This window comes from Chanos chanos, chromosome 12 (genome assembly GCF_902362185.1).
Source record: "Chanos chanos chromosome 12, fChaCha1.1, whole genome shotgun sequence".
Lineage (NCBI taxonomy): Eukaryota > Metazoa > Chordata > Actinopteri > Gonorynchiformes > Chanidae > Chanos > Chanos chanos.
The window spans coordinates 18174908-18190672 of NC_044506.1; the positions used below are offsets into that span (position 1 = coordinate 18174908).

Below are 15765 nucleotides of genomic sequence, written 5' to 3' on the forward strand. Positions count from 1 at the left end.
AGTAGTTCATTTGACCACCGTTTGGCCAGAGAGATATCGTTCTCATCATAATTTTTGCTGTGAAATAAAGGTTAGTGGTTTCCGTAGCGATTTGACACAGGATTTTATATTTCTGTACCATTAAACTGCATTACAATACATTTAGTTACGTGCTCCTAAAGCATAGCTCCATACATATTACAGTATATGTGATGTGTTAATAGGAGCTCTTTGCTAGTTATCATCTACCGCTGTTGCTGTACACTGAGGGGTAGTGTTTACTCATTAAAACATGACAGCTAATTATACACATCCATAAACTTGGGCTTCTTCTTCCTCTTTTTTTTAGCTTTTTTTTTTTTTTTTAAGCAGGACAGCTGAATTAAGCTAATACAATATTACTAAAATTCAGTTCTCATGGATCAATGAGTGCTAAGGCATGATTTGAGATTTAACAGAATGTGGCTTCAGCGGAAAGGGAAACCCAGTCTGTTACACACAGCAGGAGCTGCAAAGACGAGACCCACCTTGGCATGAGGGAGGGGGACCATCCATCTGGAGTCTCTCCCCAAGTCTGCATGTAAGAATCTCACTCCCCACCAGGGTGAAGCCAGGGTGACAACGGTACCGGATTATGTCACCTGAACAAAAAAGAAAAAAAAAAACAAGAGGGGAGGGAGACAGGGAGAAAGAGAGATGCAGAGACAGAGAGAGAGAGAGAGAGAGAGAGAGAGAGAGAGAGGCAGACAGAGAGAGAGAGAGAGAGAGAGAGAGAAAGAGAGATAGAGAGATGCAGAGACAGAGAGAGAGAGAGAGGCAGAGAGAGAGAGAGAGAGAAAGAGAGAGAGAGAGAAAGAAAGAGAGAGAATGAGATGTAGAGACAGAGAGAGAGAGAGAGAGAGAGAGAGAGATGCAGGGAGAGAGAGAGAGATGCAGGGAGAGAGATGCAGAGACAGAGAGAGAGAGAGAGAGAGAGAGAGAGAGAGAGAGAGAAAGAGACAGATAGAAAGAGATGCAGAGAAAGAGAGAGATAGAGAGAGATGCAGAGACAGAGAGAGAGAGAGAGAGAAAGAGAAAGAGACAGATAGAGAGAGATGCAGAGAGACAGATAGAGAGAGAGAGAGAGAGAGAGAGAGAGAGAGAGGGAAGATTGGGAACATACAAAGGAAAGATGGAGACAGATAAGAAAAGTCAGAAGGGCAGAGAGACAGCGGGGACGGGCAGAGAGGAGGATCTGACCTGATTAAACCACTGCCTAATTAGGCGTGACAGCTGACCTGTGTGCTTTTTAATGGAACCACATGCCACAGGTACAGAGCAGATACACTTTTTAACATTTTAAGGTCGAATAGCCAATAATTGAGTTGTAAACTGTGCACGGGTTGGCTCAAATTTCGAGACCGCCATCTCTTTAGTGTGATAGCACTCCATAGCATAATGTAAAGATCCATAAATGCAGATCACGAATCATCTTCATTGCCCTCGTCATCTATATCTTTAATCTAAAAATAATCTGGAGTGAGCGACGAGGGAGAAGAAGAGGAGATGATGTATGAGATGGCTTGTGTATGGACGAGTGAACATGGAGGTGCCAGTATCTGGGTACTGGGCAAGGTGAATCCATCTCACTTTATCGTAATGGCCCACTTTTTTTTTTTTTTTTTTAACACCACCAATCACAGCCCTGGAACATATTTCACCCCGGGGACCAATCAGAGAACAGAAGGGGTGTGTTCAAAGCTCTATGAATATTTCTCCAGTCAGAGGTCAGTAAACCTCGGCATCAGTATTACCTGACTTGGGTTCTCTATCTGAGATGGAGGACATACAGAAAATTCTGGAAATGCGAGCCAGAAACTGGCACAAGTCCTGTTGTAAATAGGTTAAATACTGCACATAATATAAATAATATAAATGATATTCCAAAAGGTGATTAGAACTTTTTGCTGAGGATACGTATGAGGAAACACGACACATGATGACCATAGATAACAAAACTGCGAAGACACAAACCAAATCTAAAACTCTTGAGGCTTAGGTAAGGTAACTCTGCTTTGAGCTGCACTCATACTGTGTAGCTTAGCATATAAGTACATATCATTCCACTGTGCTTACACTGAAAATAACATACTCGAAGTGATCCTTACCTATCTCAAACTCGTTATCCTCCATTAAGACATCTGCATTGGCGACTTCAGGGGGAGCCTGGCACACACGTAACTGGTAGGCTGTATAGGAAGAGGAGGGAGGATGAAGGCAGTTTTTTTTTTTTTTCTAAAAAAAAAAAGCTTTTTAGTAATTCCACACGCAGCATGCTGGCTAAGTGCACCACCTACATATGCTCAAAAATGGTTATTGATTTTTTTTGACAGAAGACAGAGAAGGAGTGTGTGTGTGTGTGTGTGTGTGAGAAAGACAGAGAGCGGGAGAGAGAGAGAGAGAGAGAGAGAGAGAGACAGAGAGAGAGAGAGAGAGAGAGGCAGCAAAACACATAAAAGAAAAAAAAGTTGAAGATTAAATGGAAATCTAGCGCTAATGTCATTTTCCCTTCATGCCAGCTTTGGAGGGCTGGCAGGTGGGGCTGTGTCCGGCAGGTAGGGCTGTGTCCGGCAGGTGGGGCCGTGTCCGGCAGAGGCTTCGGAGGTTTGAGTGGGGTGAAGGTGATGTTTAGCCGGTCGGGGGCTGACGCAGAAGCAAAGCTAATGGTGCGCGCTCTTGCGGTGTCAGTTAACGAGGTGATTAAAAGGGGTGACACGGAGACACGGGTAGGAACGCATATCTCAACAGAAAGCCTGATCCCAACAACTCTCAAAGGAGTTTCTCCGCGTCCCCCGTATCAGTCTCCCACATCTCGTAACAACAAACACGATCAACAATCTTTGTTTCATCAAACTGCCAAAGGATTTGTAAAGCATACAGCCATTGCCAGGAAAAGAAAAAAAAAAAAAAAACAGCACGAGGAGATGATAACGCTAAATCTCTCTTACAACGAGACAAACTTAATTGATACCCTTTATACTCCCATAGGTTGAGCAAAGGGGTGAATTTGCATTGCAATTATATAAGGACATCCTAGCCTCTCCCTGGCTATATACAGACGGCAGCCACGCTGTCGCCGTTAATTACCGAAATAGCTCGGCATCGTTTAATTTGTGCATTAATTACTCCGCCGTTAATGGGAATCGGAGAAACCGGGGGAGGGAACCTTGGCACAGCTGAGGTGTTTTGAGCTTCTTCACCGTACGGTGATGATCAAGAGCGTTTCAGCTGATTAAGATGAAGACGTGTGCGATTTTGAACGCCGCTCGAGAAACGAGTGGAAATACCGAAGGAGATTAAAGATGACAGCTCTCTCTCTCTCTCTCTCTCCCCCCTTTCGTCCTGCTTGACCAAGAGCCAGCGTTTGACTCTGAGGCTGGAATAGCACTAATTAATAATTGAGCTCTACTCTGAATGTGGTTGTCATCTGACCGAAAAAAAAAAAAGCAGAGTAAGACCCAGACGTTAATAGACCAGTGACAGATGAGTGGCATTTTCCACGACTCCTGGCAGGTGCTCTCGTTAAAGGCCAGGTGGCCAATTCTTCTCTCAGTCCTCCACAAGAGGACTCTGTTCTCACATTATACTGATGGATAAGCTGAAGGTTGTGGGTGACAGGCCGGAGGTGCTTGTCCTGCTAACTAGCTACACAATTTGCTCATTTTCCCCTCAGCTAACAATCTGTATCATCTGACTGCTGATTTTAACCAGGCTGTTAGGTGACATGTCTTATCACTGGCTCTGCTCCTGGGCAGGAGATGGATTTTGGTTTTGTATTGTATCGTACTGTATCACTCATTTATCTAGGCGGCGGACTGACCTGACCTGACTTGTTGTTTCTCCCAGGCGGGTCATTGCTTCTCTGTGCCCAGTGACTGGAGTGAAAACCGACTAGTTTGATCAATGATTTCTCTCTATTGATTGATTAACTCTTGTGAATAGATATCCTGGGTCAAAATATGAGAAATGTTAATGTGAAATATGGCGACTTGTCGTAACTGCTTCCTGCGGCATGAGAAAACTTAAAACCAATCCTCTAGAAAAAAAAACGACAACTTCAACTACGATCAGCTATTTATGGAAGCACATTGTTTACCATGGAGGAAACAAAAGGAAGAAGACAAAAGGGCGTGTCTACATCTTCCTCATCTCTGGTTTGATATTTCATCGTTTTCACGGCTCGCTCAAGGTCTTAAGAATGAAAGTACTCAGTCATTTATCACTTCTATAAATAAATATTATTATAAAGGGGCTAACAGAGCCTGGGGGAGTTTGTGTCTTAGTATTAGGCTGGAGAATGACTTCCCCATACACCACTGCCAGTCCCTCACTGGCTGTGTCTAGCAGAACAATAGCCTCCTTTGGGCTCATTTGTCAGATTTTTGGACGCGTTTGAGAACCACCCGTGGGATCCGGCTGAGGATGTTACAAACAGCAGTATGTCAACATACAGCATTGGCTCTGATGTCATGGCACCACAAAGTCCCTATTTGCAGATTGTTAATGGGGAAGCTGGGCCATTCCTTTTGAAAAAGAACCAAAAACATAAACAAAAAACATTTCAGATTGACAAAAAAAAAAAAACACTCTAGTAAAGTCTTATGGATAGAAGTGTAAAGTAAAACTTTAACCCTCCTGTGGTTCATTCAGTGGATTCATTAATATACTCATACACTCATAACACACCATGCAGATGCGATATTAATACCTTTTCATGATATTAATAACTTTAATACCTTTTCATACCCCAAAAAAGAAGTGCAGAAATTTAAAGAGTTTTGATGTTTGACAGCACTGAAATATTCTGAGTTATTAAAAGAAAGGCCAGAGGTGAACTTGATATTCTGCGAATCCCTCCAAACAACAAGGGGGAGGAAAAAACAACAACAACAACAAAAAAAGAATAATCAAAGAAGAATTGGATTTTTATGTGTAATTCAGTGGAGGATGTCTAGGGACAATCACAACACTAATGGAAGTGCTACAGAAGAGTCAAGAGGACCCAGTTTGTAACGTTCTCTGTCTGGCTCCTCCAGTTGTGACGGGCACAAAGTGTTCTTATGGTCTCTGTCCTCAAAAAGAAACACAGTTTCCCCAGTACTGGTTTCTAATGGACATTTAAATATATAGATCTTCTCAGTTAGAAACACACGTTAAACCCTGGAGCTCCGGTCAGAGTCCCATTCTGGCCTTCTATACATATATATATATATATATATATCCTGATGTCTCAGTGACTGATTGGATTTTTAGTTTTATGTCTCTGTCTCATGACTCCTGTGTTAAGTGTTTTTGCGGATACTGTCGGATTATCGAGGTGGGTCTTAGACACTTGATCATGGGTGAGAAGAGTCAGCCCGTTTCAATGTTCAGGACTGCAGGTTTCAGAGAAAAAAAAAAGTGCTATCTAAATGCAGACTTTCATTCATTCAAGCATCCATTTCTGCAGTTAACAGCCAATTACAAGGTGAGAGCTGATTCAAAAGGCTTTGAGTCGCATCTTGTCCCAGACACCTCTTCAGATGGAGGGAAAACCGCCTGTCAAGGTTATCAGGTGCTTTTGTTACTGTTGAGACTGCTGCAAAACGGACTTTGCCATGTCCATTAGCTTTATCAGGACTACTGAAGTAAAACTGACCTTCCACCATCCAAAAGGCTCAACTCATTTCATTCATAAAGAAATGTTGACATTTTAGGTTTGTCTGAGGAGCGACATCCGATGAGGGTTCTTTTTATAATAACAGGGAGGGTGCGTGTAAGTCCTCTGTGGGAAGACATGAACCTATCCCATCACAAATTATTCAGAGATCCAATACATAACAAAACATAACAAAACAAAACAACACAACACAACACAACACAACACAACACAAAACAAAACAAAAAAGCTAGCTGCAAAAAAAAAAAAAAAATCCAAATTTAAATGATTAAAATGTGCCTTATATTTTTCATGTATGGTTTTTTTTCCAAGCCAAAACATAACATCCTTTTCAGGTACAGTACATGTTGGAGAACAACATAAAACGTTTACAGTGATGCCAAGGCCATGTCTATGTGATAATTAGATCATCAAAAAAAAAAAAAATCATGATTTTCTAATGAAGGATGGGAGGGTCAAAGATCTAAGAGGGAGAGAGAGAGAGAGGGAGAGAGAGAGAGAAAGAAAGAAAGTGAGAGAGAGAGAGAAAGAAAGAGAGAGAAAGAGAGAGAGAGAGAGAGAGAAAGAAAGAGAGTGAGAGTGAGAGAGAGAGAGAGGGAGAGAGAGAAAGAAAGAGAGAGAGAGAGAGAGAGAGAGAGATAAAGAAAGAGAGAGAGAAAGAGAAAGAGAGAGAGAGAGAGAGAGAGAGAGAGTGAGAGAGAGAGAGAGAGAGAGAGGGAGAGAGAGAGAGAGAGAAAGAAAGAGAGAGAGAGAGAGAGAGAGAGAGAAAGAAAGAGAGAGAGAAAGAGAAAGAGAGAGAGAGAGAGAGAGAGAAAGAGAGAGAAAGCTTTTTCTTCTTTCCCAAAGGCTGTGTTATTGTGGCATCAGCAATTCTTAATCAAAACAAAGTTTCTTTATGTTTATTTTCTTAAAAATATTGAAGATATCAGAAACACGATTGGTAACTTTTCCTGAAGAGCCACCCAGCTGTTCTCCTTTTAATTGTGGCTCTGTTTCAAATAATTCAAATTCACAGAGTTATTTGTTTCCTGAATGTGACTGCCTTTAAAAACATGGAGACACAATCTTTTTGCCACCATATGAAGCAAAACAGCAGAACTGAAAGAGTCGTAATCTGATTACACCGGACACAGATCACCAAATAAATATCTTAGTGGAAATAGTTCGTAATTTCTCCTAATTCAAATCAAAGTGTTCAGAGGGAAATAAAGTTGTCTTTGTGACTTGGTGTTCCATTTACTGGAAATGAAACTTAATCAAAGCCAACTCATCACAGAGCCATGGAATTCCCATGCTGCCTTTGAGTAAATATAACTTCTTTTTTTCTCTTTGCTTCATGTACACAGCACAGACTGAAGTCTCAACAGACAGGCAATTAGAGATTCCCAACTTCCTAGCTCGATCCACGGAGAATAGGAAAACAAATTACATTTTGACAGCGAGTCAAAAAAAAAAAGAAAAAAGAAAAAAAGATTTGATAAAAAGTTTCTTTTTCATCTAAAACTGGCAATACCACCTCTTTGCGACAGATTCTGAGTGGAGCAGTGTGAGAAATTTCATTAACATTTAACCTAAATGCGAGAACATGATGCATTTGGCATGATTCATAAAGTATACATACATAACAGCTGTCATAGCTGGCCGTAATGGACAATATTTATGTTGTGGAGGACCGGATGCTTTTTCCAGCACAAATCTCTAATGTTTCAAGTGCAACCTTTTTTTTTTTTTTTGCATATCCCCTGTGTGGGTGTGTAGGCCTATATGTAGACAGCTAATGACACACACAGATAAAGACACACACACACACGCATGCAGGCGTCCTTAGGACTTGTTTCATGTTTCTTGAGGTTACATACCGTGTCTGTGGCATCCCAATTTTGTCTGCAACCTGTAATTGTCCCAGTGCGGTATGCAACATGACCAAGCCACGACAACTGACATATTCAGTTGTAAATAGAAAAAGATTGTGGTAATGGAAAAAAAAAAGGAGTGGGTCTGTATGTTCTCTCTGGCATGAACAGTGAAAACACCAGCCGAACTGCTGATGGGAGAGAGTGCTGGCGTGCTTAAGTGACTGGGGTGGCACTTAGAGCCAACTGACCCCCCCGCCCCCCCGCTGAGAGGAGTGGGGGCACAGGAAGATCGATAAAGGCATGTAGCTAATCATAAATGTGCTAACAGCCAGCTCTGAGTCAGGACCGGTCCACTGCTTAATCTGTTTATGTCAATATAATCAGTGCAAATGCTGTCTGTGTGAATTCAGTCAGCCATGCTCTTTTTTCGTCTCTGTGAGTGTTTGTGTGTGCATGCATACACATGTGTGAGTGTGTGTGTGTGTGTGTGTGTGTGTGTGTGTGTGTGTGTGCATATGTACACGGATAGATGTGTGTGTATGTGTGGGCAACTCATCCATCACAAAGCAGTTCATAGAAATTTGTCCATCTGAAAACACTTAAGGGGTTTGCGCAGTCAAACATATCCTACACTACCATCCTAATGGTTTTGGCACCTCACAATTATTTCCCGATAGCACAGAGCACACGGTAGGGCACACATTATGCCAGCGTTTTGGCATCATTATTAATTCTGTGATGTAATCACTCCAGGTGCCAGATGGCACTTTTTTTTTCTTGTGTTAACGATGACTCAGTTCCATAGGAGACTCCTCTATGAGTTAGCTTGATCCAGACTTTTAAATTCACCCTAAGAAACCAGCCTGAAGAGCTCTTGAATGTAATTAAATTTTTGTGTAAGGCAACCACAAATCCTTCACCAATGCTACAGAGAGTTACGAGCAATGGGAACAGCAGACACTGCTTTCAAATAAGCTATGGAAAATGACTTTAACCCATCACAGTTAGTCCATGCAGGTCTCTTATAGCCCCAGGGTGTTATCTCTGTGTGTGTGTGTGTGCGCGCGGGCGCGTGTGTGTATGCACGCACGTGTGTGTGTGTGTGTGTCTATTTGTCTGTCTGTCTGTTTGTCTGTGTGTGTGTGTGTATGCGCACGCGCGCATGTGTGTGTGTGTGTCTGTCTGTGTTATCTGTGTGTGTGTGTTTGGTGGTACTCTCACCATGATAACTGAGGACAAAGAAGCCGCTCCCACTGAAGTCACTGTGGAACTTGATAAGGATTTGATTGGACGTGCTATAGACCGACTCCAGCGCTGTGTTCCCACTGAACTGACCAATCTGTGGAGAGCCTGTGTCGGGCCCATCCCTATCAAAAAAAAAGGGCAAACAAGAATGGTCAATCAAAATTGCCGCTTAACCAGGGTCAAATTCATCTGAGATCTTACAGTGATTTATACACAACAGTGTCACATTCCACCCTAACCTAAAAATCAGTTTAAGAATTCAAACATTCAAAACTAACCCTTGTTTTACTCCTCAGAATATGTGTACTCTCAGAGTATTTGAAAAACGTGACTTGGTTCATCTTAAAGACATATTCTGTCTTAGTGATTTATAAGGACCTATTGTCTATTCATGAGGCCAGAATATTGGAGCAATTTAAGCGTATTTGGAAACAAGTGATTTCATAAATATTGATTTGATCCAGGAGAGAGGATGAATGTCAAGGTTTAAGAGGAAGGAAGAGAAAAATGAGGGAAAACACATTGAAGATACACTTCCCTTATTACTGAGTAATCCCTGGGTATGCCAGTCTTGTTAAACAAATACTGTCAGTCAGAAATAAGCAACTGTCTGTCTCCTTCTCCATCTGCGTGTGCGTGCATTTATGTGTGTGTGTGCGCGTGTATGTTTGTGAGTGTGTGTGTGTGTGCGTGTGTATATGGGCGTGTGTGTGTGTGTGTGTGTGTGTGTGCGTGTGTCTATGGGCGTGTGTGTGTGTGTGTTCGAGGGGGGGGGGGGGTTTCTCCTCTTCTGTGACTAGAAAAATAACTGACTGTGGTTTGAATGGGTCGCTGACAGGTTTCTCACATATGCCTCAAATTATCAGCTAAGGTGGCAGGCACAACACACACACACACTCACACTCACACACACAGAGACACATACACAGAGCATACAGGAGCAAAGTGAGACCTCAGACCTCCTGCTACCTGAGGTGCTACCTGAACAGACAAAAATGCACTGTCTGGGTCGTTTCCCTGGTTTGCTCGTCAGTGAGAGACCGGAGAGGTGACACATCACAGCAGTGAATGGGTGGCTGTGTGTGTCATGTGAAACGTATGTAATTGGTATGTATTGTCTGTGTTCTGTGTTAAGACAGAGGTGGAGAGAAAGAGACGTGATGGAACGTGTATGTGTGTTTGTGTGTGTGTGTGTACGTGTGTGTATGTGTGTGTGTGTGTGTGTGTGTGCGCGCGTGTGTGGATAAACACAACAGTGGAAGAGGCAAACAAATGGAAGGTCTCGGAGTCTGCAAACGACCAGCGTAAAACACAGTCCATGATGGACGAATCACCATAAAAAACATTAACGATTTTGAATCTAAGTTTGCAGAAGGTACATAATTTAAAGATAGCAGTGCTGGAAGGGTGAGCGCAGGCACCATTAATAAACAAACGTGCCCCCTGCATTTAAAAACAAAAGGGGCCACAAATACAAGAGAGGACAGGGAGGGTATTCATCACGGGAGGGGAATCTTCCAGGGGTTCGTTTGAAGTGGTATTTTATCATGCCGGGCAACAGCGGTATCAATGAACTGTGAAGGACAGTTACTCAAAAAGGGGGGGGGGGGGGCACCGTGTAGTACCCCTGACCGAATCTGTAAGGACATTTACCATCTCAAGACTTTACTCTCTCTATTCTCTTTTATGGGGTCCTGGGGAAGAACGCAATATTTCCAGCGATCGATATCTTCGGTTTACACAGCTTGTTCAAGTCTGGATTTATGAACGTGTGTAGGGGGGTAAAACAAAATGTTTTATTTAAGAACTGCTTAACTATTCAGACTGACTCGGTAACTAACGCGGCGCTACAGTACCAATGTCAGCGAGGTACGAGTTGAAAGCATCGTGAAAGATCTACACTGCTCTAGAACGTTCCCATGTCTGAACAACGTCTATCTGAGACGGCAGAATCTGCAGTCAAATTTAACAACATAACAAGGACGACTTTTCTAGTCACTGTCCATGAAATCACACACAGTATTAGCGTCAGACTAAACATTTAGAATAGGATTCCTAGGGGCCTTTGTGGTGGCAAACTAGCTAGTTTCCACACTAGAATCTACCTTTTCTTCTTTCTTTTCTATAGAAGTATAAGCAGGGGGGAATGATTCACAGAAACAGTTGCTTAATGCTATAGGAATGCCCCTGGGAAAAATCCTCTCCATATCTTTATCACTCATCTACCCAGTTCATATATAGACAAAACCATGGCCAGAGGGATTGGAAAATTTAAAAGAAACGGGACAGGAATGGTCATCAAAAAAAAAAAATACTCTCCATTTATTTGTCTCATTTTTATAAATATTGAAAGGTAAATTTTCTAGGGAATGCGGTCGACTGAATAGAGTTCCCATGAGTAGCTGTACAAACAGTGCAAAAAACCTTGTCTCTGCAGAAAAGTCTAAAGCAACTTTGTTGCTAAGTGAAGACAGAAGAGAGTAACTATGGTGATAGCACAGAAAGACAACTAATTAGCAAAGCGAAGCGTTTTTCCTAAAGGGTTAGCAAGACAACCCTCAGGGGAAAGATGAGCACAAAAAAAATACAAAATGCAAAAAAAAAAAAAAAAAAGTTTCTTTAACTCGTTTAATTAAGCTCACTCGTATTCAAATGCAAAACAAAATGGGGGAAAAAAAGAACAGTTTGTGGTTTGGATTAAAGCTTGTGTTTCACAAACTTAGATTTTTCAGAAAGAAAGCCTCTCTAACAAAGCTTTTGAAAATACCACCACTGAAAAAAAAAAAAAACAGAAAAAAAGGATGTGGAAAAAGACTTGCCGAAGCCACTGAAAGATAAACCTGAGTATTGGATTAGGCAGTCAAATATGATTGTCTTCATGATATCCAGCACTCATACAGAACTTTATTTATTAGCTCATCAACTCAGAGTATTGAATTTTCAGTGAGCTCTAATTCTCTATGATTAACACAGTTTAAAAACCATGCTGCTTTTTTCAAATATCTTCAGGAACTGTGTCGAGGCAGTTTATAAGAATCTCCCAAGACTTGCTCAAAAAAAAACAAAAAAAAAAACCTTGAGAACTGAACGACATAAAACATTAAATAGTCAGTGTGTTGGTTATAAACTTTTGAGACGTCTTTCATAGATTTAAGGGACTTTTTTGGAGCATATAGGAATTATGTTTGGTTGTAATATATTTAAAGATCTGCTTTCAGCACTGGTTGCCATCTGGACCAGAATCTTGAATCTTGCCCTCATAGGATGGGGATGCTTTGTCAAAATTGAGAGGTCTGAGGGGATTCTGTACTCTTCCTATAGCAGGCTGGAACTCAGAGTCTAGTTTCAAAGTCTGTAAGTTCAGGAACCTTCAACAATTCAACAATATTCTCCCAGCCTATTCTCCAAGCTTTGTTAACTCAATATTACCTCTAGTGTTATTAGCATATGGGATCCTGGCAAATGTGGTCTCATCAGATTTGTCACGGGTTTATGAATATTCAAGTATCACTTATTAATATGCAAATATTGCAGTAATATAGGGGTCATTAAAGCTAAAGGTTCATTGTGTATTTATGAGATTTCTGAGTGCTTTTACCAGACAGTGATGAAGTCATAGATGGGCTCCGTGCTGAGCACCGTGAAGTTGATGTAGATTCCGTTGCCTGGAGGCACCCTCACACTCCAAACGCAGTCCTGGAAGTTGGGGTACTCCGCGGGATGGCCAGGGGAGAATATGGTGCCATTCATGGAGGTAATGTTACCTCCACAGAGAGCTTTTGGATGAAGAGACAAAAAAAAAAAAAAAGGACAACTTCTGTATTGCTTTACATCAGTGGAATGAACTGAACTGAACTGAAGTGAAAAGTTAAGTAAAGTGAAATGAAATGTTACGTAATACAACATTAGCAGCGATATTGCTTCTGAGAGGCCTTTGTGACTTTCAAAGCGGGAGCCGGTGACTTTAACATTAGAGGTGAATGACAGTGCACGGAAAAAGGGCTTGAATATCACTTTTGGCACACAACTGCTGCCTCAATCCCACCTCCTGGAAGCTTATGAATGGTCAAGTGGAAACAAACAGTGTGTGGACCGGTTGGGCTGTTATGTTTAAATTCATCATGGACTTAAGAAAAACAGGCTTTGTACTACTAGTACTGCCTGACCCAGTAAACAGATAAGGTCCGTGGTGGGAGGGAAGGTTGAAGTCGTCACCTTCGCAGCGTGGCACTGGATTGTTCCAGTTGCGACTGATGCCGTGAAGACAGGTGAGTGACGCCTCGCCGATGAGGGAGTAACCAGGGAGACACTCAAAAGACACCGTCATGCCCACGCTGAAGTCATTACCAATGACAATGCCGTTCCGGAAAGGTCGTGGATCAGGGCAGCTTTGCAACTGGTAAGCTGACGAACAAACAGTGACAAAATTTAAGCTGACTCAAAGGAATTGAGAAAATAGAACAACTAAAAAACAACAACAACAACAAAAAACAGCTGCACAAAACCACTCGAAGTTTCAAAAAAATCTCGGCGAATTTCACAGTATTTTGAAAGAAATGTTGTAAAACATGGCCTGGCATGGCATGGCATAGAGTGGGAAATATGTCACAAAATTGAAATCATGCTAATAAACATCAGATGCTTCCAAATACTGTTAGCAACTAAATCGTGAGAGCATAAAAGCATCGAGGACCACTGACGGTTGGAACTTGTAGTTAAATGTGCTTATGACCTGAATAGGAACAACTGAATTCCCTGGGACATTGGCAAATATATTCTCTATCTAAGTGTTAACCAAGTCTTTCATCAGGCTTGCCTCATTCGTCGATCGTTCACATAGCCCGTTTTTAATTGGTTTCAGCACGCCAAAAACTTTCTCTTTCTCTGTGAATTTCAACATGCTCGTTTTTCATGGAAAGGTGTGTTCTCACCCTGGTACGTGATGTGGAATCCAGGCTTGTTTTGAGAGTAATCGCTATGAAAAAAGAAGCTGGTCTCATGTGTGGTGCTGAAGAGAGATTCTGGGACCTGAGGTCCGCTGAACCTGTCGATCACGGTGCCCGTCTCCGGTGATCCACTTCGGATCTCTAGGTAGTCGTGAATGGCCTCGGTGGAGAAGTTCAGGAACTGTAAGTGGATCCCTGAAACCCAAAAACAATTCGGTTCACGTTCACCTGTGGTGATACAACCGTTTTATACCAACCTGCAGGTTTGAGTGGACTACTGATGACTCTTGGGTGTTGTGAGATTGTTACGTTAAAGTACACGCTATGGTTACACCATATCAGCATTCACAGCATCTACTTTTCGATGTAACTAACGTTTGATAATACAGAAGACTGTGAATTCATCAACAGAAGATAATCAGACAGTTTCTGAAAATATATCTGAAACATTCTGAGCCCATGAGATGTATCTTACAAGGCAAACTTTCACAGAAAACAGAGAGAGGAGAAGACTTTTCTGTTGACGGCTGACGACATGCACCACCGCGGCGTCGTTTGGTCTTAGCAAAAATTCGTCATAAGGAATTGAATGTCCATTGTTTGCTTGTTTCAGTAACTACAGTTAAATTTTCTCTATTTGAATCTATGCCACTGTAAACAGACTTCCCTTCATCCTCAGGCGTTGCTCCCTAATGCAACTAGAAACCACACTGAACTAGAGATCACTAGTCCCCTTATCTTGTTGAGACGGCGCTATGAGATAAAGCATAGCTTACTGTTCCTGACATCATGCATGCACTGATTTTATGCATTTATACAATATTTAGAAGTGACTCATTTGAGCGATGTGCCTCTACATTAGCTCATGTGACTCACCAAAGCCAATGGGAAGGCTCACGGTCCAGGTGCAGTCCAGTCCACTGGGGTAGTTGCCAGGAAACCCAGGGCTTAGAATCACACCGCTAAAATCTGTCATGGTCCCCCCACACTGAGCTAAACAGCAGAAACACAACCGGGTACATTTCCTCAATTATTCTTTATTGCTGTAGTTCACCATCAAAAATATTTACCCGAATATGAACTTTATTTACAAAAAAATAATCATTTAAAAAAAAAATTCTACCAAAAAAATGAAATGGAGTCATACTTTATTAGGATTCCAATCCAATGTTCTTATCACTAACATATCTGTCATATGGAGTAACTCTTACTTTGAACAAAAGTTGCAGAACAATACTCACTCACAGTTGGGACTCACTTTAATCAAGCCTTGAAATAATTCATGAGATACATGTAAGGTCTCAACAAATCAGAAGAAACACTACTGCTATTTATCTATTCTCCCCTAGTGTGACATTTGCATAGGGCTCCTTTTTTTCCCTTCAGGTCTTCTGTAGTGAGAGTGAAATGAAACAAAATGAAAGAGACAAATTCGACACAGTGAGCTGGTTATACATCAGGGCCAGGCTGTGAGACGTTAAATAAGAACAATTCAACCATTCACTTCCTATTGGATTCTGGTTTCAATCAATTTTGCTTTTCTCTTTTTTTCCCCTCCCTTTTTTCTACAGAACACTTTGGAGAATCTAAACTATTGTTTCTAATTCTTTTTGGGGCTTTTGTGACAATAAGAAATATGACTATGAGGAAAGAGGTTAAATCATTTCAGGGATAATTAAGCAAGATTTTTTTTTTTTTTTTTTTTGGAGATAAAAAGAGATTGTGAGAGCTGAAACATCACGGTTGAATGGGCAAGTCATGGCAGAGGATCAGCTGGAAGGCGGTGGCACACATCTCGGTATTAAAAGCACACCTTCAAAGAGACTAAATCGAGAGGGGATAAGATGGGATTTGGGACAGGATGTGATCGAATGAGTGCCAGGGGGAAAGTAAAGATAAACAAGTCGCCCTTGATCAGTGACAAAATTTTCAATTCCCCTCCTCTGGGTTGGGAACATAGGCATGCTGGGATCTCTGGAGAGGGACCATGCTAGCACGGTAGACGTTCACAACATTCCAAAAATGGAGAGAGTGGGCACAC

The 15765-nt window shown here is 41.7% G+C and overlaps 1 protein-coding gene across 1 annotated transcript in view; it reads right to left on the reverse strand.

Moving 5' to 3' along the window:
* The window catches only part of csmd3b (CUB and Sushi multiple domains 3b), a 346791-nt gene that overhangs the window by 51615 nt on the left and 279411 nt on the right, over nt 1-15765 (reverse strand). Inside the window, 7 exon segments of the mRNA XM_030788642.1 lie at nt 507-620; nt 2127-2207; nt 8755-8900; nt 12377-12554; nt 12994-13182; nt 13710-13919; nt 14601-14717. Coding sequence (XP_030644502.1) covers nt 507-620; nt 2127-2207; nt 8755-8900; nt 12377-12554; nt 12994-13182; nt 13710-13919; nt 14601-14717 — 1035 coding nt within the window.